The 27,416-nt window shown below is 42.1% G+C and overlaps 1 protein-coding gene across 1 annotated transcript; it reads right to left on the reverse strand.

Moving 5' to 3' along the window:
- Positions 1 to 4,324: 4,324 nt before the first annotated feature.
- hsbp1b (heat shock factor binding protein 1b) lies at positions 4,325 to 27,416 on the reverse strand. Its single transcript, XM_070898242.1, has 4 exons — positions 27,263 to 27,416; positions 13,047 to 13,113; positions 9,169 to 9,266; positions 4,325 to 5,421 (listed from the first exon to the last, which is right to left on the reverse strand). The coding sequence occupies exons 1-4, from the start codon at positions 27,305 to 27,307 to the stop codon at positions 5,407 to 5,409; spliced, it is 225 nt and encodes a 74-aa protein (XP_070754343.1). The 5' UTR covers positions 27,308 to 27,416; the 3' UTR covers positions 4,325 to 5,406.

A 27,416-nucleotide genomic window follows, 5' to 3' on the forward strand; every position in this document is an offset into this window, starting at 1 on the left:
GCATCATCGACAAGCCTTCAAGCTTACTTAGTTCTTCACTTTTCTGCATTCCTGTAGCTTGCATTAGCTACTTCACAATACTGTTCGAATGACCCACTTGGTAACTAAAAATAAAACTTATTGATAGTGCTTTTACTTTCAACCATCTTCTATAATTGTCATGTTTTAATGAGTTGCAAAACCCAACCCAGCCATCTTAAATTTTTCATTAGCTTTCTGAACAATGACATGCATGATTCTACATCAATGATTCATAAATACCAACAGGAGATTTTATTAGTGCAATTGGAAGACTGCAAGAATAAATTTTTAATTATATACACATATGCACTCAAGCGCCTCTCATTAGTTTGCCACATACATGTACAAATTTTTTAGACCAAGGCAAATACTGTCACTCTGTAACCAGGCATTCAAAAACATACAAGTAACTTACCATAACTTTTCCTTCCCTCATCTTCTGTCCTTCAAAAGGGGAGGGGAGGTGGTAAGAATCTTCTCTTCACTTTGTAGTTCCCAAGCAAATGCCTGGGCAGATTCATATCTCAGAAATTCTTCCTGGTGCAAACTGATTTACCGCTTAGAGTAAAACTGTTTTATTGTGCAATCATACCCTTAGGTTAGCTTTAAGATCATTTACACAGTAGCATCTTCAGGCCAGCCAGGTGTTAATTAAATTCTTGCACCCATTCTAATTGGTGACCTATATTTCTTATTCATACTTTGTCTGTGTCCAACTTATAGTATCCATTATGGATGTACGGAACCACCAGTTTTTAACATCTAGTTGAGCTCTTATTTGGTATACACGGTCATACAATTTCCTATGTATTTGCACCCGGAGACAAAACAAATATGCAGCCTAAAAGATTGTGCAATTTTGGGTGATTTACATGGGCAAGTACAATACGCCCAAATCACTAACGTTTATCGATCCTTCCGTCTGAACTCATCTCCATCTCCACCCATTATTATGGCCCAGCTTCCGTTACAGTGCCATATATGCAATTTTCCTGCAATTGCAACCAGATTTTCAGGCAGATGGAAGTCATTTTTTTAAAATATTGTATTGTAATTTTTTGAGCATTTTAAAAATGTATCTTCAGAGACCTGACCTGTATTTTCTGTTTCTTTGAATGCATTATACTATCAGTACAAGTCACATTAAAAATTGATAAAGTTCCTTGATTGCAGGTTCTTAAACATGCTGTGCCTAATGTGCATTAATGATATTCAATGAGTTGAAACTTTAATTTTCATATTTAGAGAGCGATGTATGGTGAGAGTTTAGCTCTTTCCTTGGGCCCCAGATTGTTTACTTCAATTGTCACTGATGTGCGCCCATTTTATGTTCTGACCTATTCTAATGAGATTGCAGGAAATTTGACTGTAAAACTTAATAAAATTGAGCACGTTAGAGTCTAATTTGTGGGTTGTGACTACGGAGGAAATTCCAGGCCAATATTTACACACAAATAAACACATCCCCAGTCAGAATTTATTGCCTCTCCCTCAAGAAAACATAGCGAACATCCCACCTAATAAAGACACTGCATTTTAATTGTTTTAGAACTTCAGCCTGAACACACCTGTGCTATTTTTTTTTTTTAAATCAACCATGCTCAGTGTCAGTTTGGCTTAATTGATAGCAATCTCATCCAGTCAGAAAAATGGGAAATGTGGAAATGGCTGAGACTTTAAACAATTATTTTGCTTCTGTCTTCACAGTGGAAGACACAAAAACCATGCCAAAAATTACTGGTCACGGGAATGTGGAAAGGGAGGACCTTGAGACAATCACTATCACTAGGGGAGTAATGCTGGACAGGCTAATGGGACTCAAGGTAGACAAGTCCCCTGGTCCTGATGAAATGCATCCCAGGGTATTAAAAGAGATGGCGGAAGTTATAGCAGATGCATTCGTTATAATCTACCAAAATTCTCAGGACTCTGGGGAGGTGCCATCGGATTGGAAAGCAGCTAGTGTAACGCCTCTGTTTAAAAAAGGGGGCAGACAAAAGGCAGGTAACTATAGGCCGGTTAGTTTAAAATCTATCGTGAGGAAAATGCTTGAAGCTATCATTAAGGAAGAAATAGCGGGACATCTAGATAGGAATAGTGCAATCAAGCAGACGCAGCATGGATTCATGAAGGGGAAATCATGTGCAACTAATTTACTGGAATTCTTTGAGGATATAACGAGCATGGTGGATAGAGGTGTACCGATGGATGTGGTGTATTTAGATTTCCAAAAGGCATTCGATAAGATGCCACACAAAAGGTTACTGCAGAAGATAAAGGTACGCGGAGTCAGAGGAAATGTATTAGCATGGATCAAGAATTGGCTGGCTAACAGAAAGCAGAGAGTCGGGATAAATGGGTCCTTTTTGGGTTGGAAATTGGTGGTTAGTGGTGTGCCACAGGGATTGGTGCTGGGACCACAACTGTTTACAAGATACATAGATGACCTGGAAGAGGGGACAGAGTGTAGTGTAACAAAATTTGCAGATGACACAAAGATTAGTGGGAAAGCGGGTTGTGTAGAGGACACGGAGAGGCTGCAAAGAGATTTAGATAGGTTAAGCGAATGGGCTAAGGTTTGGCAGATGGAATACAATGTCGGAAAATGTGAGGTCATCCACTTTGGGGAAAACAGTAAAAGGGAATATTATTTGAATGGGGAGAAATTACAACATGCTGCAGTGCAGAGGGACCTGGGGATCCTTGTGCATGAATCCCAAAAAGTTAGTTTGCAGGTAATCAGGAAGGCGAATGGAATGTTGGCCTTCATTGAGAGGGGGATGGAGTACAAAAGCAGGGAGGTCCTGCTGAAGCTGTACAGGGTATTGGTGAGGCCGCATCTGGAGTACTGCATGCAGTTTTGGTCACCTTACTTAAGGAAGGATATACTAGCGTTGGAAGGGGTACAGAGACGATTCACTAGGCTGATTCCGGAGATGAGGGGGTTATGAAGATAGATTGAGTAGACTAGGTCTTTACTCGTTGGAGTTCAGAAGGATGACGGGTGATCTTATAGAAACATTTAAAATAATGAAGGGGATAGACAGAATAGAGGCAGAGAGGTTGTTTCCACTGGTCGGAGAGACTAGAACTAAGGGGCACAGGCTCAAAATATGGGGGAGCAAATTTAAAACCGAGTTGAGAAGGAATTTCTTCTCCCAGCGGGTTGTGAATCTGTGGAATTCTCTGCCCAAGGAAGCAGATTTTTAACCAATAAGGTAATTAAGGGTTATGGGGAGCAGGCAGGTAAGTGGAGCTGAGTCCACGGCCAGATCAGCCGTGATCTTGTTGGGTGGCGGAGCAGGCTCGAGGGACTAGATGGCCTACTCCTGTTCCTAATTCTTATGTTCTTATTAATATTGGGGAAGTCCAGAACCAGGGGTCACAGTCTAAGGATAAGGGGTAAGCCATTTAGGACCGAGATGAGGAGAAACTTCTTCACCCAGAGAGTGGTGAACCTGTGGAATTCTCTACCACAGAAAGTTGTTGAGGCCAATTCACTAAATATATTCAGAAAGGAGTTAGATGTAGTCCTTACTACTAGGAGGATCAAGGGGTATGGCGAGAAAGCAGGAATGGGGTATTGAAGTTGCATGTTCAGCCATGAACTCATTGAATGGCGGTGCAGGCTCGAAGGGCCGAATGGCCTACTTCTGCACCTATTTTCTATGTTTCTATGTATACGTGGACAGCAATGATGTAAACTGTCCTCACATTTCATGACGCTCATGAAATTATTCGTTTTTAATCAGAACATCTTCAACACCTCAACAACAGAAGCCAACAGTCACCAACCTCATCTCTCGTGAACACAAGGGAAGATTTTTTTTTAAATATCAAGGTATTCCACAATATACAGGATTCAAGTGTTCAGTTTCTTAGATAAAATTAATCTAGACTTTTGCTTGTTGCAAACATGCATAAAGAAAATTTAGCGGTTAAAAAGGAAAAATACTAAAAATCTTTTGAATTTGAAATAAAAGCCTGGAGGTTTTTAAGTTTTTCTATACCAGAACAATGAGTTCTATTTTATATGTCTATTGGGGATAGCTGCCAAGAACAATATAGACAATAAGTTAACTTTAAGACTACTACTTGCAACAGAGCAAACTGAAATAATGTACAAACCAACCAGAGTGTCCATCACCTTTAGATTCGGCTGGCCCTTTGACTAATGATTTATACATTTATTATAATCGCTGGCTGGAGGTGTAATTGGGAATGTCAAGAGAAAGTCAAACACATTGCAAAGTACTAGATACAAGAAGAAGTCAGGACTGAAACAGTACAAATAAATAAAGAACACTTTTACACACAATGTATTTTTAACACATACGTGAATGTACAGAAGATCAATTGTACTTAACCAAAGCATTGAGATCATTGAATGAATGGATCTGCTCCAATTAAACATGTAGGCCAATGACATTTAAAAATAAAATCCAGATTAACCGTGACGATAGGTAAATTATGTGAATGCCTCGATTTTACACAGATTTTTAGTGCATTCAAAAAAAATGCTATGAAATCCTTTTTTAAAAAACTGATTCATACATGTAGAACAGTAACTTTTGACAAACAATGGAAATTCTACCCCTTCACCGTTTAGGATATGCAGATACTAATAAAATGTCACTACCCATAAGTCAGCTCTAACTGCTAACTCTTAGCATCTTAATTACATTAAAAAATATCTGGTGTCCACTAACACAATTTAAGCACAGGCACTCACATTTTAGAGCAAACTTGCTTGAGAAATATTCATGAGAATAAAGCTAACCGTATAAACTTACGATGGCAACTGGCAGATTACATCACTGTCAAGAGCGATCCATCATGGCATCACCAGGTTAGTAACAGTTACACGGAGTGCTTAGCAACAGATGATGCCCTACAATTATGTTATTTTCTGTAAGACAACACTCGTCTGGTACCATTAAAAAAAAGCACATTGGGCCTTCATCGTCTTTTACTGAAAATATCAAGTGACAAAAACACAGCAACAATGGCACAAATATACAGTTTAAACTGGATCTTAAGCCAACTTAATTTCAAAACAGTGTTGTGTGAATAATTTAATGAAAAATATTTAAAAAAAACCTCAGTTGTCAGAGAATGGAATTTTAATTAGCTACATCAAAATTGTCTTCTACTTAGAAAAATTTAACACCAGGTACCCAATTTTTAAACAATTTTACAATTCCCTAATGTATATTAAAGTTTAAGCAGTACATTGTTTCCTTACAAAAGACAACTCAAATACAGCTGTTAATACACCTATAATTTTCAATATAAAAAATGTACTTTAGCACAGCAGAAACCCTCGAATTAAGTAATCAAGCTGGATAGGTGTACAAAATAACTGCTTCGATCATCCTCTTCAGGTTACTTGGGAGGAGCCTGTGGAAGGAAAAAAAATTGTAAGTGGAAGAACATGCAGGAACAATGATGCGGTCATTAGAGTCCAAAATGTGTACAATCATAGCAAGGACCTCGGATTTACACTGACTGGATATCAATTTCCACTTATTACATGGGATTCTGGGACTTTTACTGCTATTTTGGGGGTTGCATTTCACGATTCAGTTAATTTTTCTGTGAAAAATCACATTGGCTTTGAGCATTCACAGTGTACTGGTCCCAACGGCCAGCTTCAATTGCCATTTAGCACTGGCCCCAATGCTGTAAATTCAACTCTTTGTAATGAGTTTCATTTTCCACTTTACTACATGCAAAATTCCATCTCATCAGGACAGAACTCTAGTTCAATTTTACATATTGGGAAGGTGGGTATTAATAGTTTAGACTTCAAAAGTCACCATAACTTCAATGCAGGAAGCCTAATCTTCATTGAGTTGAGAGTAGTTTGTGCATTGGTGCAAAAATGTCTGTTAAAGCCTGTCAACAGTGTTATTTTTCATTCCAATAGCTATTTTTATTAATTTATTTTGAACCTTAATATTTTTATAGAATTGCAGTAGATTGCTGACCATTTACACAATACAGATGGTGACTTAATGGACCATAGATCAAGACTGTAGGTTTCATTAGCTTCACCAGTAACTTATTTGAAATATTTGGCATAATGAAGCAAAAAGACATGCCATTAGCATCAATTCATGGCTATATGGTTATAGGGAGCACTACTCAATTCCTTTTTATATTAGCAGACACATTTTACTTAACAGGAACAATGCAATTTTTACCACGGTCTCCCAGTAAACAAGTTTTACTTCATAAAAATATCAATAGGGGTAAGTTTCTTTAGTTTTAGAAAAAAAAGATAGAAATCATTTCAAATGCTGTTTTCATTTTGTTTAATCCATTTATGCTATATCTGCTTCGAACTCTTGTTCGCCATCAACTATACTGGAGAACAACAAAATGAAGAGCAACAAAGAGCAATTATGTAGCACACTTCAAGCGAAGGGATGGGTAAAAAGGTATTTGCTCCAAATGACAGATCTTAAAGTTGCAGTAACAATTCTTCTGTACGGTATACAAATGGTGCAATATCATTATGTATTGAAAAGGTCTTCATCTCCACTACTCTACCAGACTAAATTAACATTTTATTTCCTGTAACATTGTCCTCAGTTGGTTAGCACAAAACATCCTCATTATTACTGACTTAAATAAATCTACTTAGGACATTTAAAATATATATATTTTTTTAAAAAAAAGAGAAATGTGCACTTAAGGCATCATCTCATTTATTATGGGCAAGTGTGATCATACTATCACTACAAAAACACATTCATATTACAATTATTGCCCATTTAAAATTTAAAAGATTGTGGTCTGATATACATATATATAGAACTCTAAATACGCTCAATGACCTCCACTGAAGCAGAATCAGAAGAAAGCAAACCCCCACATTATCCACTTGCACCAAGCCAAAAATGGTTGCTGGTGTCATGCCTGGACCAACAATACAACTGCAGCATAAGTTAGTCTTTAAAATCTAAATTGGATATGTGGAATTTTAAACAAACTGCTTCATGGAATCTCCTCAGGGGTTTGTTAAACCTCAAAACATTTTTTAAAATGTTGTCAGTCAACACATTAAAAATGGCATCAATGTATTTCTATTTTTGAAAGCTAAATGTTCAAATAGCTTTGCTCCAAATTACCATGTCAGCTGAAGAAAATCTAAAAGTTAACTGAGGTCAGGGAAATTGTATTACTATAATATACTTATACTGCTTTTCCATTAAATTTGGGACAGGACAGTTTCTATAGTGAATTTGAAACAGAAAGAGGAACAGTTATATCACAAACACATACTATCCCCGAGAGCCAAGAAAAAATCCCATCCTTGCATTATATATTAGACCCTGCTTTCTAGTCAACAGTTTACATATGCTTGCCATTGGGCATGCCAATCAATTAGATCTGATCTGCAATCAGAACTGTTTAGTAACAAAAATAAGCCAACATTGCAAATATGTTTTCCTCCTAATCTTCTCCTGTCTTTACTCTCTTGAAAGTTCATTGCCTTGTTGGGATACTATTTAATCGGTCAATTTGCATAAGAATATAAAAATAGGAACAGGAGTAGGCCATTTGGCCCCTCGAGCCTGCTCCACCATTCAATATCATGGCTGATCTGATCCTGGCCGCAACTCCACTTTACCGCCCGCTCCCCATAACCCTCGACTCTCGTATCATTCAAAAATTTGTCTATCTCCACCTTAAATATATTCAAAGACCCAGCCTCCACAGCTCTCTGGGGTAGAGAATTCCAAAGATTCATGATCCTCAGAAGAAATCCCTCCTCATTTCTGTTTTGAATGGGCGATCCCTTATTCTGAAACTATGCCCCCTAGTTCTAAATTCTATGAGGGGAAATATTCTCTCTGCATCTAACCTGTCAAGCTCCCTCAGAATCTTTTATGTTACAATAAGATCGCCTCTCATTCTTCTAAATTCCAAGGAGTATAGGCCCAACTTGCTCATCCTTTCTTCATATGACAACCCCTTCATCTCAGGAATCAACCTCGTGAACCTTCTCTGAATTGTCTCCAATGCAAGTATATCCTTCCTTAAAGATGGCCAAAATTGTACATAGTACTCCAGGTGTAGTCTTACCAACACCCTGTACAGTTGGAGCAGGACTTCCCTACTTTTATACTCCATCCCGTTATCTCGGACAAGTGGGGATTCGGTGTGTGAAAGTGTGTGTTACCTGGCTATACAACCACATCAGCATCATAGCTGACCCTTATCCCAATGTCTACATATGCACACTTTCAGCAAAGGTCATGATGAGATAGCAATCAGGAGTTATCTTAGCATAAGGAGCGTGCGGCAAACCAGGTGCCCACCACCCTTTCCTTCAATCACTGTCTGCCCCACCTGTTAGAGACTGTAATTCCCGCATTGGACTGTACAGCCACCTGACAACTCACTTTTAGAGTGAAAGCAAGTCTCCCTCGACTTTGAGGGACTGCCTATGATGATGATATCCTTTCCCCAACCTCACATCCCCCAAGGCAGTTGTAACCCTCCCCCAGCTAAACTCACAGACTAAGGATCAAACCTGGAACCTTCCTGGTCTACATGGCTCAGCACTCACTCGACAAATTTACTCAGTCACTGGGAGAGCACATATTTCAATATTCTGAACACAAACTTAAAACAATGTTAAAAAAGTTACAGCTTCAGCACGTAAAAAGAGAGATCATGCTGATAATACACTTTTTAGCCAAAATGGAAGCCAATCACTGTACTGAAATGAGCTGAAGAGTAAAACAACATTCAATTTTATAGGCTCAAATTACTAATTGTCTACTTCCCTTACAAACTTTTTCGACTTTTTTTTCTACCATTAAAACCCTTTTATAGTTTCCTAGCACTAGCAGAAGGCACCTGACATTAGGGTCCTGGCGACAAAAATATTAATCAAATGAACTGACTTTACATTATCAAATGAGATCAGTTCATTTGTGTACACAATGCATGCATCATCAGTCCCCATGTGTCTAGCTATCTAAAATCAAATAACTAAACATTGCTATTGCTCACCAAACTGCTCAAAGGATTTCAAGCCTGAACTAAGCCATTTTGGCCAGTTTCTCAGGAGGAGAGGAGCGGGGAGAGGGTGAGGAAAGGAGTGCTTTTAAAAAAATGTTTAACATTTACCTTGTTTTCTCCCCCTTCTATTTCTTCGACTCCTGCTTGTGTCATGAGGTCAGCAATGTTTTTCTCTAGGTCATCAATGCGAGCACTCATCTCATCAAGTGAAAAATGTCAAAGAAACATCTTTAAGTTTTTGTGGGAAAATTGCATTCTATTATTTTTCAGTAATGGTTACTATTCGCTCATTAAAGTGTGACATATCAATAATGTAAGGCAACTTCTGTGGAGTGCAAAAAGCTCCCAAATTCCATGGGCTAGACACAAATCTTGCCCAATAATGTGCTTCAACTACCAACCTTAGAATCAGTAGGACATTTCTGTTCCCCACTTTAGCCATCATTATGGCGTAAGAGTTAGAATGTTAATGTAATGCCTTATTTTGGAAAACGCTGTGCTATGAACTCATCCATTTGAAATGGATTCAGAATGCCCAATGCTTTCACTTATGACCTTTACAACTGATAAAGCTATTCTTTTGTCCATCCAGACTGGATTCAAACCTAGGTCCTGAGGGTAAAATCAAGTAACTAAACATTGCTATTGCTCACCAAACTGCTCAAAAGATTTCAAGCCTGAACTAAGCCATTTTGGCCAGTTTCTCAGGAGGAGAGGAGCAGGGAGAGGGTGAGGAAAGAGGTGTGCTGTGCTGTACAGATGTCCATCAGGTACCATCTAAATATTTTATACAACTTGAAAATTTCTCAATATACTTTCTTCAAAGACTCAAAAGATCCTTAAGGTAAGATTTTAAAGAAAGATTTAGCAGAGCTACTGATTTCCATAGGAATGACTGCCGATATAAAACTGAGTTAGGTGCCTTTCCTGAGATGGAAGAGTCGCCAAGCGAATTCTATGCACTTTCAACATATTGCAAACTGTGTACATTAGAAGCAATGAAAGAATGTGCATTTATATAGAGCCTTTCACATCCTCAACATATCCCAAAGTACCGCACAGCCAATTCATTACTTTTTAAGTGTAGTCGCTGTTGTTACGTAGGCAAACACAGCAGCCAATTTGCACACAGGAGGCGGCAATGAAATAAATGACCAGTTAATCTGTTTTTGGTGGTATTGGTCGAGGGATAAATGTTTGCCACGAAAATGCCACGTGATCTTTTATATCCACCTGAGCAGGTATTGTGCCTTGGTTTAACATCTCATCTAAAAAGGTAGCACTTCTACTAATGCAGCACTCCCTCAGTACTGCACTGGAGTATCAGCCTAGATTATGTGCTCAGGTTCTACAGCGGAGTTTGAACCTACGGCCCTATGACTCAGAGACAAGAATGTTACCATTGAGCCAAATTAACATTTTAATTTAAAAAGTCACATTGCAACTTGGGGGAAAGAAATCAATTAAGAGGTAGCCTTGTATTTTGTGATTAATTCTTTCATCACATTGATGACGTATAGTCTGTAATTCTGGAAATGCTTGAAGTTCCCCTCACCCAATCACCTCATTCCTGCTCACCGACATTGGCTCCCAATCCCCCTAGTGTGTCAAATTTTAAATTCTCAATCCTTCATTGACTTTTCATAAGTCATTCACTTCTCCATTACTTTCTCCTGCCCTACAACCCATTCAACACTCCATTCCTCGGACTCTGGCCTTGTGATTCTCCCTGTTTTCACTCCACCATTGGTGGCTGTGCTTTCAACTATCTATTCCTCCAGAAACCCCTTTGCTTTTCCACCTCTCTTTTTCAGACCCATCTCTTTGACCAAGCTTTTGATCACCCTTCCTAATCTCTCCGAAGCACCTTGGAATGTTAATCTATGTGAAAAGATGCTATAAAAAGGCAAGTTCTTCTTATTGTTGAAAGAGACTAGGCCCCAGCATAAAAAACGCATATCAAAAGAGGTATAATTGCTTGTATAAAGAATGTATGGTTAACAGTTTCATTTGATTAAAAAAAGCAAATACAGTGGTTATGACTGATTTTGTCATGCCCATAATTAATAATTCTAACCAATTGATCACTGTATCCAAGACTCTTCAACTAAAGAGTCCTCTGATCTCTCAAAAGTGCTATCAGTACCACCTCAGAATCTAATACCAGCGGGTTTCTTTGTATTTAGCAACATGTTATTGACACTTTAAATGTGCTCCTATTTAAAAAGTAGAGTTCTATATGTTTAAGCTGCCAATGAGCAAAGCACACTATTGGATGTACAGTCACATTCAACAATGTGTTACATTCAGCAACGCATTTGGCTCACAAACAATTTCAACATTTAGAACTCCAATTTTAAGCAGGAGCATATTACTCGTGCCTGTAGACAGTGCATTTGTTGAATGTAGTATCAGTTGGTAAATGCACATTCAACAAGTCTTCCGCTCAGTGTAGAGCAAAGTAACTTTATCCAAACTTCCTCCACGGTCAGCTGGGCTGATGGGACTCTGAGCTTCAATTAAAAACACATAGATTAGCTGTACTGTATTTCTATTCACAACATACTGTTGTACCATGGGAACGATTTTCACAGCTCATTCAACCAGTCACAATAAATACACTCAACTACACAAACACTTAGGTTGTAGTTTTAGCAAAGGCAGGTCAATCTTTACAATTGAATAATCACTGCATGCAGGAAGCCAAATTCTACTGTATTGTTTCTAATCAATTTATCTTCTGCTTTTGTATTTGATGGTGCACATGGTAAAACAAACAAGTTGCTGTCAGTGTCACGTAATCACATTAAGTCTACTTAGAAGTGGGATTTTCACCATCAGTACAATAAGGGCATAGCTTTAGCTGCAGTTCAATGTCCCGTTCGTATCACTGAGCTACTTCCATTCCTCTGTGAGGAGAGCGTCCATACAGGCTAGTAATGCAAGAGCATTGGGTTGCAGGGTTACCGTTGACAAGAGTCTTACCTTCAGAGGCAACCCTTAAAAGGGCATTTAATATGTCTCTAGCACCAAATTCTCACCTAGGTTGGGTGTTGGAGGCAGTACATCAAATCATTTTCATTTTTACACAATATAAATTGAATGCAAAAATTCTAGTGCAAGACTATCGAGATCCACCTAAATCTGTGTGTATTACAGAATTACAGGCAACTCTCGATTATCTGTACACGGATCGAACGGAGAAACCGCTGCAACGGCACTTTTGAAAACTGTCGTACACGTGAATATCTTGATCAGCTCAAGTGTCAATTACACATAAATTGACTCAGGCATGCACTCCTTTCTCACTTTGCAACTGCCACAGGCATGGAGAGCAGGTCAAGCCGTTGGCTGCACAATTTAAAATGTCTTGTGGAGGCATTAAAAGGAAACAAAAGGTATTGTGCATCCAGCAGAAGTTAGAAATTATAAAGAAGTATGAAGCTGGCAGAAGTGTGCGTAACTTGATGGAGGAATATGAAGAGAAGAATCTTTGAGGAGAATTCTCATTTCACTTCTCAGGAGGTTCTGCAAGCTCATATCATCCACAACACTTTAATAAAAGAAAATGAATTCATTTAAACAAGCTCGCTTTTTTAAAAATCAAGCTAATTTTTAACATTTTTAACTCTTAACATAATAAAATAATTTCAAGACAAAATTAATCCATTGTCATTAACTTCACGTCATGATAACACAAACTATGTCTTCGTAGTTGGTTCTATCAATGTCAAATTTCCGTTCTGAGACGTGCTCTCGTCCTAGCGGCAAAATCGTTTACCCGGAATGGCCAGATTCCCGAGGGACCCGGATAATCGAGATTTGCCTGCACATAGAATTTACACCATAGAAATATGCCATTCAGCCCAACTGGTCTATGCGGTGTTTTTTTAATGTTCCACACGAGCCTCCTCACAACCTATTTCACCTAATCCCATCAAGTGTACACACTTAAAAACTTTATTCGTCTTTGAAAGCAAGGATATTTCTACCGATGATCTGGTCAGACATTGTCTGGAATTTGTCCTGCATCTGTTGGAGCAACGTGGTAACCTGCAAAATACAAATGAACTAAGCTTTACCAGCTTGTAGCTTATTAAAAACAAGTTTAAACTTGATTAGAAACTGGGTACATCAGTCGATGCTAGACCAATTTATAATATTGTACTTTAACCATTTATTCACAGCATTAACACTTCACTAAATATTTAAAGTGTTAACAAAACATATTTTTTTTAAATGAGAGTTAAGAACATAACAACATAAGAAATAGAAGCAGGAGTAGGCCACTTGGCCCCTCGAGCCTGCTCCGCCATTCAATAAGATCATGGCTGATCTGATCATGGACTCAGCTCCACTTCCCTGCCCGCTCCCCTTTACTCCCTTATTGCTCAAACATCTGTCTATCTCCGCCTAAATATATTCAATGACCCAGCCTTCACAGCTCTCTCGGGCAAAGAATTCCATAGATTTACAACCCTGAGAAGAAATTTCTCATCTCAGTTTTAAATGGGCGGCCCCTTATTCTGAGACTATGTCCCCTAGTTTTAGCTTCCCCTATGAGTGGAAATATCCTCTCTGCATCCACCTTGTCGAGCCCCCTCATCATCTTATAAGTTTCAATAAGATCACCTCTCATACTTCTGAACTCCAATGTGTATAGGCCCAACCTACTCAACCTATCCTCATAAGTCAACCCCCTCATCTCCAGCATCAACCTAGTGAATCCTCTCTGAACAGCCTCCAATGCAAGTATATCTTTCCTTAAATACGGAGACCAGAACTGTACACAGTACTCCAGGTGTGGCCTCACCAATACCCTGTGTAGTTGTAGCAGGACTTCTCTGCTTTTATACTCTATTCCCCTTGCAATATAGACCAACATTCCATTCGCCTTCCTGATTACTTGCTGTACCTGCATACTAACTTTGTGTTTCATGAACAAGGTCCCCCAGGTCCCTCTGTACTGCAGCACTCTGCATTTTTTCTCCATTTAAATTATAATTTGCTTTTCTATTATTTCTGCCAAAGTGGATGACCTCACATTTCCCCACATTATACTCCACCTGCCAAATTTTTGTCCACTCACTTAGCCTGTCTATATCCCTTTGCTGATTTTTTGTGTCCTCCTCAATTTGCTTTCCCACCCAGCTTTGTATCATCAGCAAACTTGGCTACATTACACTTGGTCCCTTCATCCAAGTCATTAATATAGACTGTAAATAGTTGAAGACCCAGCACCGATCCCTGCGACACCCCCCTAGTTACTGTTTGCCAGCCAAAAAATGACCCATTTATCCCGACTGTGTTTTCTGTTAGTTAGCCAATCCTCTATCCATGGTAATATATTACCCCCAACCCAGTGAGCTTTTATCTTGTGCAGTAACCTCTTATGTCATCATCATAGGCGGTCCCTCGAACAAGGATGACTTGCTTCCACACCAAAAGGGCTGAGTTTGCAGATGTTTCAATGGAGGACCCGATAGTCCAGTCCTGAACTCCAATTGAGTGGGTGGAAGATGCTTGTGCGTGGATTTTTAAAAAAAAACGTGTGGTGACCGTTGCACACCAGTCACCGCATGGGCTTGACAGAGCTAATTCTTTATCCAGTGGCAAGGGTTAACCAGGACGACTGGAGACCTGCTCTGTTGCACAGACCTAGTGCGCACTGGCCCGTACTGCCCCTGGGCCCTTTTCTCTTCTGGGCCCAGTACCCAATTTTCCACACCTCCGCCACAAACATTCGCCACACCCACGCCACAAACATTCGCCACGACACACTCAGTCAGTCCCAGACATGAACTGCCACCTACACATGAACACCCCAATTGTTTCACATCTTCAACCCGACTAGAAAGAAAGCGCTAAGAGATCTCCCCTCTCACAAACGACAGCCGTGTGGCACAAGTCCATTCTCAGTCAGACCCGCTAAGGGCAAGAGGGCGATAAACGGATCCTGATGCTCGGATAACTTGCGTTTACCAACAGGCTCTCTGCGCCCGGCGGCACATTAGTTCGCCGTCACCCCCGAGGGGTGCATGAGTGAACCAAGCAGTGGCCGGAGAGGCGGCGAGATCCTCATGGCCAACCCTGGTCTGTGCAGAGAGCGCTGGGTTGAGCCGGGGCACAATGTCAGCTGGTTTGGGCGAAGATCCTGCTCCCGCTCGTCACCACCCGACTCTTCCTGAGCAGGTGCATGTCTGTCGAGCGAGGTCACTATCGGGCTCTCCTGCGATAAGCCACATTTGGGCCTAGGTTCGCATGTGGCGAGGGGCCGGTGGTCTGGGACTGTACCCCAGAGGGGGCAGAGGTCCTGCCACTGTACCCGTGAGAGGGGGCAGAGGTTCTGGCACTGTACCCCAGTGAGAGGGGGCCGGAGGTGGTCTGGGACTGTAGCCCAGTAAGGGGGAAGAGGGGGCTGGTGGTCTGGGACTGTACCCCAGTGAGGGGGCAGGTGGTCTGACACTGTACCCCAGTGAGGGGGGCTGGTGGTCTGGGACTGCATCCCAGTGAAAGGGGGCAGCTTCAGGACACAACTGCAGAATCAAGGAGAAATAGCACCTTATCGAATGCCTTCTGGAAATCCAAATACACCACATCCATTGGTTCCCCATTATCCACCCTGCTCGTTACATCCACAAAGAACTCCAGCAAATTTGTCAAACAGGATTTCCCTTTCATAAAACCATGTTGACTCTGCTTGATTGAATCATGCTTTTCCAAATGTCCTGCTACTGCTTCCTTAATAATGGACTCCAGCATTCGCCCGACGACAGATGTTAGGCTAACTGGTCTAGTTTCCTGCTTTTTGTCTGCCTTTTTAAAATAGGGGCATTACATTTGTGGTTTTCCAATCTGCTGGGATCGCCCCAGAATCCAGGGAATTTTGGTAGATTACAACCAATGCTCCCACCAAATGCTGTTGAGGCTAGGTCAATTGAAAATTTTAAAACTGAGACGTTTAATACCTTTGCCTTGCAAAAATCTAAGAGACACGGGAACAAGACGGGTAGATGGAGTTAAGATACAGCTCAGCCATGATCTAGCTGAATGGTGGAACAGGCTCGAGGGATGACTGATCTAGTCCTGTTCCTATGAGAGGGCTCACATTTAAGATGACAAAAAGAATAAAAGGGAAGGTAAAAAATAAATTTATTTTACACAGAGGGTGGGTCAAAATGTAGAATTCTTTGCTACAAACCATTGTTGAAGATGTGACCATAAATTCTTTTAAAAGGGTATCAAATAGCTGTTCAAAATGGAGGAACATTGAAGGGTATGGGTGAAGCCAGGAGAATTCTATTAGACCAAGTGTCTCATGCGAAGGCAGAGACTTGATGGGACGAACACCCTGCTTCTGTGCTGGAACATTCCATCATTCTGCAACTTTATAAAATGCGCTTTGGAACCACTATGCAGTCGACAGGAAATCAATTTTTGAAGTGTGTCCCAGCTGTATGCTGGAGGCACAGGAAAAAGGTCAAATTCAATTTTCAAACATAAAAGAAAAAAAATGTAAAATAAAATTTAAAATAAAATACAGATAAGAAGAAAGTTATATTCTTTATTTTAAGCTTTATGCCAATATGGAAGAAAAGAGCTTGCAGCTAAAATATGTAGTAAATCTAAAATGTTTGTTTCCAAAAGTTTATGTTTAGTTTGATCTTAATTACAGTAATAAAGCTGTGCCCATCTAAGTAATACTGCAGTATTAGGTAATTTTTCACCAACCAAACTATGAGCTGCAATGTTTATAAAAAAAAAACACACTGCCTACAGAATTCCCTGCACAAGGGTTAAACAATCTGCATTTGTACAGTGCTGTGAAATGCAACATCTTAAGATGGTTCACAAAGGAGAGAAATAGGCCAAATGATGGAAGAATTAGAACAGCTAACGGAATGCACAGCGGAGATAAAAAGCTTAAAGTCTGAAGAGGTTTTTAACGGCGGGGTATAAAGGAGCCAAGTGAAAAAGCTTATGGAGGTAGTCCCAGAGTGCAAGATCTAGATGACTGAAAACTCTGCAACCGAGTAGCAAGCCCAAGTAAGGAGGATGCACAAGAGTTCAGAATCAGATGATTGCAAGATAGGGGGCTCGAATGCAAGGCTTGAAAAGGTTGTGCAGGTAGGGTGCGGCAAAGCCAAATCACTTTTTCGAATTTGTTGCACTGGAGGACAGGAAGCCAGTGGAGAGCCCAGAGAACTTTCCTCATAAGACAACAGATGAAAGAGTTGTCCTATGAGGAAAGGTTGAGCAGGTTGGGCCTGTACTCATTGGAGTTTAGAAAAATGAGAGATGATCTTATTGAAACATACAAGATTCTGAAAGGGTTTGACAGTAGATGCAGAGATGATGTTTCCCCTCATGGGGGAATCTAGAACTAGAGGGCATAGTTTCAGAATAAAGGGTCATGATCTTATTGAATGGCGGAGCAGGCTCGAGGGACCAAATGGCCTACTGCTGCTCCTATTTCTTATGTTCTTAAAACGACTGGTAAGGGAGATAAGGAGTCACGAATAATGGACAACTGGGAGTTAATGTAAACAGGAGGTGGGTGCCAGAGTTGTGAAGAATTTTGAGTTTGCGTAGGGTGCATCTCAGGAGATAATGACTTGATGAAGTCAGCCAAAAAAGGTCATAAAAGTGTGGCTAAGTGTTTCACCAATGAGGTAAGATATGGGCAAAAGTGTGCAATTTTGCAGAGGTTAAAGGGTGCAGCTTTAGTGATGGTTAGAATATTGATATTGATGCAGAGATTCAACATTGCCTCCAGTGCAGCCTTCGGCCATCTGAGGAAAAGTGTGTTTGAAGACCAGGCCCTCAAATCTATCACCACGCTCATGGTCTACAGGGCTGTATTAATACCCGCCCTCCTGTATGGATCTGAGGCATGGATGATGTATAGAAGGCACCTCAAGTCGCTGGAGATATATCACCAACTATGTCTCCGCAAGATCCTGCAAATCCCCTGGGAGGACAGGCGCACCAACATCAGTGTCCTCGACCAGGCTAACATCCTCAGTATCGAAGCACTGACCACACTCGATCAACTTCGCTGGGCAGGCCACATAGTTTGCATGCCAGATACGAGACTCCCTAAGCAAATGCTTTATGCGGAGCTACTTCATGGTAAACGAGCCAATGGAGAACAGCGGAAACCTTATAAAGGACACCCTCAAAGCCTCCCTGGTAAAGTGCGACACCATCACTGACACCTGGGAGACCCTGGCCGAAGACCGCTCAAGGTGGAGGAAGTGCATCCGGGAGGGCATTGAGTAAAGAGCATGAAGAGGCCAAACGCAGGCAGCGGAAGGAGTGTGCGGCAAACCAGCCCCACCCACCCCCTCCCTCGACGAATGTCTGTTCCACCTGTGGTAGGGTCTGTGGCTCTCGTATCGGACTGTTCAGCCATCAAAGAACTCACTTCAGGAGTGGAAACAAGTCTTCCTCGATTCCGAGGGACTGCCTATGATGAAGGTTAGAATATGGATTTGAACAGGACACAGAGGTTGCAAACCATCTGATTCAACAAGAGTCAGCAGCTGGGGATAGGGACGGAGCTGGGGGAAAACATATGGGCCTAGAAATCTGAATACATTGCGACTGTTTTCATAGTTCAAGTGGACACCACATAGACTATTCATGCACTCACTGCACTGAAATCCTAATGAAAATATCAGGAAAAATTCTAAGAGATCTCAGTTTCTGTGTGACCATAAATAAAACCATGCCTGGCACTATGTTCCAAGGAACTAAGAAGGTACTGATAAATCAGCAGTGACTGTATATTTTATGACAGCTCAGTTCTTTGATTTGTCATAATACACAACAGTTTATAAATTAAGTTGCTTTTCTAGCGTACAATATTACTGGGGGGGGGGGGGGGGGGAAAGGAGAGGGAGTCTCAGGGAGAGAGGGATACTGGAGAATGGAAAGAAGGGAGATGGGAATGGGGGTGGTAAGTCAAGGAAGAGAGGGAGACTAGTAAATGAGAGTTGGGGATGTAAGCTCATGAAAGAGGCAGACTGGGGGGGGGTGGGGGGAGGGGTCAGGGAGAGAGGTAGACTGGGTAATGAGGGTCAGGGAGGGAAAGTAAATGAGGGGGAGTCAGGGGGTTGGGGATTGGGGTTCCAGCGGGACGAAGGGGTGAAGACTGGGAAATTGGATGGGAGTGGGGGCCAGCATTTTCTGCAGAGCCATAAGGAGCAGTAGCGTGGTGAGTGGAGCATTACTGATAAAGGGGCTAGTGAAACCTGGAGAGGCTTTACTGTGAGAAAACAATGAAAGTTTGCGTTTCCGTTGGTGGGAAAATGGAGAACATAGGGACCTGGAGACGAAGGATTCTCACCGGAGAAACCAATGGGGAAGGAAAAAGAAAGGTTCTTGAAATGAGGGCGATTGGACCATGAGATGTTTCACTACAAGTGGCTATTGAGGTAGAGATTCAAAAGGAAATGCCTAAGTGCACAAAAAGGAGGAATACAAAAGGCAGGCAGGGGGGGGAAAGAGAATGGGGTTACAGGAGCGCCAGCAATGGCACAAGTCATTGGGAGCCGAATGGCCTCCTCCTGTGGTGTTGTTTCTATCATTCTACGAAAACTCTCCTTTACTGAGTCCATGCCAGGAAGTGGGTTTGAACGATTGGTGTTGAGATGAGTTTAGGACACGGTGCCCTGTGAAAAATGCTCCAAACAAAGCTCACTTTCTCTTGTGCAATCTCTCAGTTTGGTTCCGGTCAGTCTGTGCAGGCTATTTTTGGTGTGTGAAGTTCAAGCACAAATTGTCTCTGACTGAGACTTCCAATTTAGAGTTGGCACCTGGACTATCAGGTCCTCATCGAAACACCTGTGAACTCATCCCTTTTTGGTGTGGAAGCAAGTCATTCTCGATACGAGGGACCACCTAAGAAGAAGCCAGAGTCCAAGGAGATAGGGAGCAATAGAGAGTCAGAGATTCTCCCACCTCTGCTTTTGCCTTTGTGAATCAATCCCCCAACTTCGGTTTACCCTCTTTGCCTTGGATTTGTGAAAGGTCATGCCTGACAAACCAGATTGCATTTTTTGAGGAGGTGACTAAAGTAGTGGACAGGGGAATATCTATGGGTGTTATTTATATGGACTTCCAGGAGGCATTTGACAGTCTCGACTGTTAATTCTGTGAGCTTCTACCTTAGTTAAGAGCAAATTATTGATCTGGTCAAGAAATTGGCTGAGTGGTATGAGATAGGTAGGTACTCAAATTGGCAGGGTGAGACTTGTGGTGTCCGTCAAGGATCTGTGTTGGAGCGTCAACTAGTCACAGTATTTATTAACGTCTTAGACAATGGCAGGAGCAGGAGCGGGAGGATCGAGAGGCCCATAAAAGGGGCCCCCGAGAGTCGGAGGAGCCACAGGAGCAAGAGCGGGAGGATCGAGAGGCCCATAAAAGGGGCCCGAGAGTTGGGAGGAGCCAGCTGGTGCAGGGACAAAAAGTTTTTTAAAAAATCAAAATCGAAGTGTGACTTCACAGCCAAGTGGGTAAGTGATTGGTTGGTAGATTGGTATTTTTCTTTTTCCTTTCGGTAGGAAACCTTTGGCATTGTTGCCAAATTAAGTTAATTTAAGGGTTAAGTCATGGCAGGAGAGCCCAGACCCATGTCATGCTGCTCCTGTGCTATGTGGGATGTCCCTGACTACTATGTGTGCAGGAAGTGTATCCAGCTGCAGCTCCTGTCAGACCGCATTGCTGCACTGGAGCTGCGCATGAATTCACTCTGGAGCATCCGCGATGCTAAGTATGTTGTGAATAGCACATTTTGAGAATTGGTCACACCGCAGGTAAAGGTTACAAAGGCAGATTGGGAATGGGTGACCATCAGGCAGAGCAGGTAGTAGGAAGGTAGTACAGGGGTCCTCTGCAGACATCTCCCTCCAAAACAGATATACGACATTGGATACTGTTGGGGAAGATGGTTCATCAGGGGAAGGCAGCAGCAGCCAAGTTCATGGCACTATGGGTGGCTCTGCTGCACAGGAGGGCAGGAAAAAGAGTGGTAGAGCTATAGTGGTAGGGGACTCTATTGTAAGGGGAATAGATAGGCGCTTATGCGGCCACAATCGAGACTCCAGGATGGTATGTTGCCTCCCTGGTGCAAGGGTCAAGGATGTCTCGGAGCGGCTGCAGGGCATTCTGGAGGGGGGAGGGTGAATAGCCAGTTGTCGTAGAAACATAGAAACATAGAAAATAGGTGCAGGAGTAGGCCATTCGGCCCTTCTAGCCTGCACCGCCATTCAATGAGTTCATGGCTGAACATGTAACCTCAGTACCCCATTCCTGCTTTCTCACCATACCCCTTGATCCCCCTAGTAGTAAGGACTTCATCTAACTCCTTTTTGAATATATTTAGTGAATTGGCCTCAACAACTTTCTGTGGTAGAGAATTCCACAGGTTCACCACTCTCTGGGTGAAGAAATTCCTCCTCATCTCGGTCCTAAATGGCTTACCCCTTATCCTTAGACTGTGTCCCTGGTTCTGGACTTCCCCAACATTGGGAACATTCTTCCTGCATCTAACCTGTCTAACCCCATCAGAATTTTAAAGGTTTCTATGAGGTCCCCTCTCATTCTTCTGAACTCCAGTGAATACAAGCCCAGTTGATCCAGTCTTTCTTGATAGGTCAGTCCCGCCATCCCGGGAATCAGTCTGGTGAACCTTCGCTGCACTCCCTCAATAGCAAGAATGTCCTTCCTCAGGTTAGGAGACCAAAACTGTATACAATACTCCAGGTGTGGCCTCACCAAGGCCCTGTACAACTGTAGCAACACCTCCCTGCCCCTGTACTCATGGTGCATATAGGTACCAACGATATAGGTAAAAAATGGGATGAGGTCCTACAAGCTGAATTTAGGGAGCTAGGAGTTAAATTTAAAAAGTAGGACTTCAAAAGGTAGTAATCGCAGGATTACTACTAGTGCCACGTGCTAGTCAGAGTAGAAATAGCAGGATAGCCAAGATGAATACGTGGCTTGAGGAATGGTGCAAGAGGAAGGGGATTCAAATTCATGGGACATTGGAACCGGTTCTGGGAGAGGTGGGACCAATACAAACTGGACGGTCTGCACCTGGACAGGACCGGAACCAATGTCCTGGGGGAGTGTTTGCTAGTGTTGTTGGGGAGGATTTAAACTAATGGCAGGGGGATGGGAATCTATGCAGGGAGACAGAGGGAAGTAAAATGGGGGCAGAAGCAAAAGGTAGAAAGGAGACAAGGAAAAATGGAGGGCAAAGAAATCAAAGGCAAAAATCAAAAAGGGCCACATTACAACATAATTCTAAAAAGGACAAAGTGTTAAAAAAAACAAGCCTGAAGGCTCGGTGTCTCAATGTGAGGAGCATTCGTAATAAAGTTGGAAGAATTAACAGCGCAGATAGCTGTTAACGATGTAATTGGGATTACGGAGACATGGCTCCAGGGTGACCAAGGCTAGGAACTCAACATCCAGGGGTATTCAATATTCAGAAAGGATAGACAGAAAGGAAAAGAAGGTGGGGTGATGTTGCTGTTTAAAGTGGAGATTAACGCAATAGTAAGGAAGGACATTAGCTTGGATGATGTGAAATCTGTATGGATAGAGCTGCGGAACACCAAAGGGCAAAACACGCTAGTGGGAGTTGTGTACAGGCCACCAAACAGTAGTAGTGAGGTTGGGGATAGCATCCAACAGGAAATTAGGGATGCATGCAATAAAGGTACTGCAGTTAGCATGGATGACTTTAATCTACATATAGATTGGGCTAACCAAACTGGGAGCAATACGGTGGAGGAGGATTTCCTGGAGAGTATAAGGGATGGTTTTCTAGACCAGTATGTCGAGGAACCAACTAGAGAGCTGGCCATCCTAGACTGGGTAATGAGAGGGGATTAATTAGCAATCTTGTTGTGCGAGGCCCCTTGGGGAAGAGTGGCCATAACATGGTAGAATTCTTCATTAAGATGGAGAGTGACACAATTAATTCAAAAAGACTAGGGTCCTGAACTTAAAGAAAACTTCAACGGTATGAGATGTGAATTGGCTAGGATAGACTGGAGAATGATACTTAGAGCTGACGGTGGATAGGCAATGGCAAACATTTAAAGGTCACATGGATGAACTTCAACAATTATACATCCCTGTCTGGCGTAAAATCAAAACAGGGAAGGTGGCTCAACTGTGACTAACAAGGGAAATTAGGGATAGTGTTAAATCCAAGGAAGAGGCATATAAATTGGCCAGAAAAAGAAACAAACCTGAGGACTGGGAGAAATTTAGAATTCAGCAGAGGAGGACAAAGGGTTTAATTAGGAAGGGGAAAATTTGGTTCTGTCTTCACGAAAGAAGACACAAATAACCTTCCGGAAATACTAGGGGACCGAGAGTATAGCAAGAAGGAGGAACTGAAGGAAATCCTCATTAGTCAGGAAATTGTGTTAGGGAAATTGATGGGATTGAAGGCCAATAAATCCACAGGACCTGATAGTCTGAATCCCAGAGTACTTAAGGAAGTGGCACTAGAAATTGTGGATGCATTGGTGATCATTTTCCAACATTCTACAGTCTCTGGATCAGTTCCTATGGATTGGAGGGTAGCTAATGTAACCCCACTTTTTAAAAAAAGGGGGAAGAGAGAGAGAAAACAGGGAATTATAGACTGGTTAGCCTGACATCAGTAGTGGGGAAAATGTTGGAATCAATTATTAAAGATGTCATAGCAGCGCATTTGGAAAGCAGTGTCAGGATCGGTCCAAGTCAGCATGGATTTATGAAAGGGAAATCATGCTCAACAAATCTTCTAGAATTTTTTTGAGGATGTAACTAGTAGAGTGGACAAGGGAGAACCAGTGGATGTGGTGTATTTGGACTTTCAAAAGGCTTTTGACAAGATCCCACACAAGGGATTAGTGTGCAAAATTAAAGCACGTGGTATTCGGGGTAATGTATTGACGTGGATAGAGAACTGGTTGGCAGACAGGAAGCAAAGAGTAGGAATAAACAAGTCCTTTTCAGAATGGCAGGCAGTGAACCACAAGGTTCAGTGCTGGGACCCCAGCTATTTACAATATACATTTATGATTTAGACAAAGGAATTGAATGGAATATCTCCAAGTTTGCAGATGACACTAAGCTGGGTGGCAGTGTGAGCTGTGAGGAGGATGCCAAAAGGCTGCAGGGTGACTTGGACAGGTTAGGTGAGTGGGCAAATGCATGGCAGATGCAGTATAATGTAGATAAATGTGAGGTTATCCACTTTAGTGGCAAAAACAGGAAGGCAGAATATTATCTGAAATGGTGACAGTTTCGGAAAAGGGGAGGTGCAACAAGACCTGGATGTCATGGTACATCAGTCATTGAAAGTTGGCATGCAGGTACAGCAGGCGGTGAAGGTGGCAAATGGCATGTTGGCCTTCATAGCAAGAAGATTTGAGTATAGGAGCAGGGAGGTCTTACTGCAGTTGTACAGGGCCTTGGTGAGGCCACACCTTGAATATTGTGTACAGTTTTGGTCTCCTAATCTGAAGAAAGACATTCTTGCTATTGAGGGAGTGCAGCGAAGGTTCACCAGACTGATTCCCAGGATGGCAGGACTGACATATGAAGAAAGACTGGATCGATTTGGCTTATATTCACTGGAATTTAGAAGAATGAGGGGATCTCATTGAAACATATAAAATTCTGACAGGATTGGACAGGTTAGATGCAGGAAGAATGTTCCCGATATTGGGGAAGTCCAGAACCAGGAGTCACAGTCTAAGGATAAGGGGTAAGCCATTTAGGACCGAGATGAGGAGAAACTTCTTCACTCATCGAGAATTGTGAACCTGTGGAATTCTCTACCACCGAAAGTTGTTGAGACCAGTTCGTTAGATATATTCAAAAGGGAGATAGATGTGGCCCTTACGGATCAAGGGGTATGGAGAGAAGGCAGGAATGGGGTACTGAAGTTGCATGATCAGCCATGATCATATTGAATGGTGGTGCAAGCTCGAAGGGCCGAATGGCCTACTCCTGCACCTATTTTCTATGGCATAGAAAGTCATATATCCATATTTGCCAATCACACAAAGAAGGGCGGCATTGTAGGCAGTGTAGATGAAGCATAAAATTACAAAGGGATATCGACAGATTAAGTGAATGGGCAAAACTGTGGCAAATGGATTTCAATGTAGGCAAATGTGAGGTCATCCACTTTGGACCTAAAAAGGAGAGAACAAGGTACTTTTGAAATGGTTAAAAGCTAAACACAGTGGCAGTCCAAAGAGACTTGTGGGTGCAGGTACACAGGTCATTAAAATGTCATGAACAGGTACAAAGAATAATCAAAAAGGCTAATGGGATGCTGGCCTTTATATCTAGAGGTCTAGAATGCAAGGGGGTAGATGTTATGCTGCAGCTATACAAAACCTTGGTTGGACCACACGTGTTGTACTGTGAGCAGTTCTGGCACCACACCTTCCGAAGGATATATTGGCCTCGGAGAGAGTGCAGTGTAGGTTTACCAGAATGGTACTTCAATGGCTAAGTTTCGAGGGGGAGATTACACAAATTAGGGTTGTGTTCCCTAGAATTTAAACGGTTAAGGGGTGATCTGATGGAAGTTTTCAAGATATTAAGAGGAACAGATAGGGTAGATCGAGAGAAACTATTTCCGCTGGTTGGGAATTCTAGGACTGGGAGACATAGTCTAAAAATTAGAGCCAGACTTTTCAGAAGTAAAATTAGGAAACACTTCTACACAAAGGGTGGTAGAAGTTTGGAATGCTCTTCTGCAAACAGCAATTGATGATATTTAAATCTAACAATTGATCTCTGAGATTGATAGATTTTTGTTAACCAAAAGAAATGAAGGAATAAAAACAAACATAAGAAATAGGAGTAGGCCATAAGGCCCCTCGAGCCTGCTCCGCCATACAATAAGATCATGGCTGATCTGATCATGGACTCAGCTCCACTTCACTGCCTGCTCCCCATAACTCATTATCGTTTAAGAAACTGTCTATTTCTGTCTTAAATTTATTTCATGGCAGGTATATGGAGGAGTTAGGGCGCAGATCAGCTATGATCTCATTGAATGGCGGAAAAGGCTCGAAGGGCTAAATGGCCTCCTCCTGTTCCTATGTTGCATACTAGTTCTGGGACAACGATTGCTGCCATGAAACCACGAGCAAAGATACTCAAATACAGGAGACCCATCTTTTATAAAGGTAAATGCAGCAGAATTTACAGTTGTCGTAATCAGATGCCACAAAGTCAAATGTCATGTGGTCCGTCCACACATCGCATGATCAAATCTCCAGGAATGCCTCCAAATAGCACTGACAAACCTAGGGAAAACCATAATGTTTCTCTCTGAATGTTCAACTCTACATTCTTGGCGATGGCTTTGCAATCCCCTGGCTGTAGATGCTGAGCGGTTGTTTCCCTTCACTGGAGAGTCTAGAATTAGGGGACATAGTCTCATGATAAAGGGGTCTGCTACGTAAGACTAAGATGAGGAGGAATTTCTTCACTCAGAGGGTTGTGAATCTTTGGAATTCTCTACCCAAAAGGGCTGTGGATGCTGAGTCGTTGAGTGTATGCAAGGTCGAGATAGATGGATTTTTGAACTCGTGGAAATCCAAGGATATGGGGTTCGGGTGGGAAATTGGAATGGAGTTTGAAGACCAGCCATGAATGGCGGAGCAGGCTTGAGGGGCCATATGGCCTACTCCTGCTCCTAATTCTTAAGTTCTTAACCTTGTTCGCAAAAAAAATCTGCTCATTATTGACCATGGCAACACTGGAATAGAAAATTGTACAAATTATAATAAAACATTTTTAAAAACTACATGAAAAAGGAAGTTAGTCACGATTTGTCATTTAAATATAAAATATTGGCTTTAAACATAAATATTAAACAAAAATAACTGAGTCGAGGGTTCCACCTCGAATGCCCTTTCAGAAACACTTCTTCCTCCCAATATTTTGTTCACACTTGGTTCTTAAGCTCTTTATTTTGCCAGTTATGAAGTTTGCTGGCCTCTTCCCTAACCCATCAGGATCCGGGGGCAGCCGGTGTTGGGTGAAGCTGCAGCCTAGGAAACACAAGCACCAGATGCAGGAGGGGGAGCGGCCTGCGCTCGCCACCCGAGCCTGAGCCCAATCCCGCCCCGCCCCGCCAGGGCCGGGCCGCCGCAATACTCACCACGGCGGTCAGATCCTGCACCGTCTTGGGATCCGTCTCCGACATCCCGAGTGGTTTTTGAAGCTGAAGAAGGCAGCCTCGGCAGCTCGCTCTCACCGCTACAAGCCCGCTCGCGCCGCTGCTCGCACCCGCACCGCCAAGTCTCGCGAGAACC

The sequence above is a fragment of the Pristiophorus japonicus genome, chromosome 13 (assembly GCF_044704955.1).
Source record: "Pristiophorus japonicus isolate sPriJap1 chromosome 13, sPriJap1.hap1, whole genome shotgun sequence".
NCBI classification, from domain to species: Eukaryota; Metazoa; Chordata; class Chondrichthyes; family Pristiophoridae; genus Pristiophorus; species Pristiophorus japonicus.

What these genes read in the sequence shown, in the direction of transcription:
- hsbp1b (XM_070898242.1), bottom strand. Translation starts at nt 27,307, where the DNA reads ATGTCGGAGACGGATCCCAAGACGGTGCAGGATCTGACCGCCGTG. An exon ending in TGCAGGATCTGACCGCCGTG is followed by an intron (nt 13,114 to 27,262) that starts GTGAGTATTGCG and finishes TGTATTTTGCAG; the next exon opens with GTTACCACGTTGCTCCAACA. An exon ending in TGACCAGATCATCGGTAGAA is followed by an intron (nt 9,267 to 13,046) that starts ATATCCTTGCTT and finishes GACATTTTTCAC; the next exon opens with TTGATGAGATGAGTGCTCGC.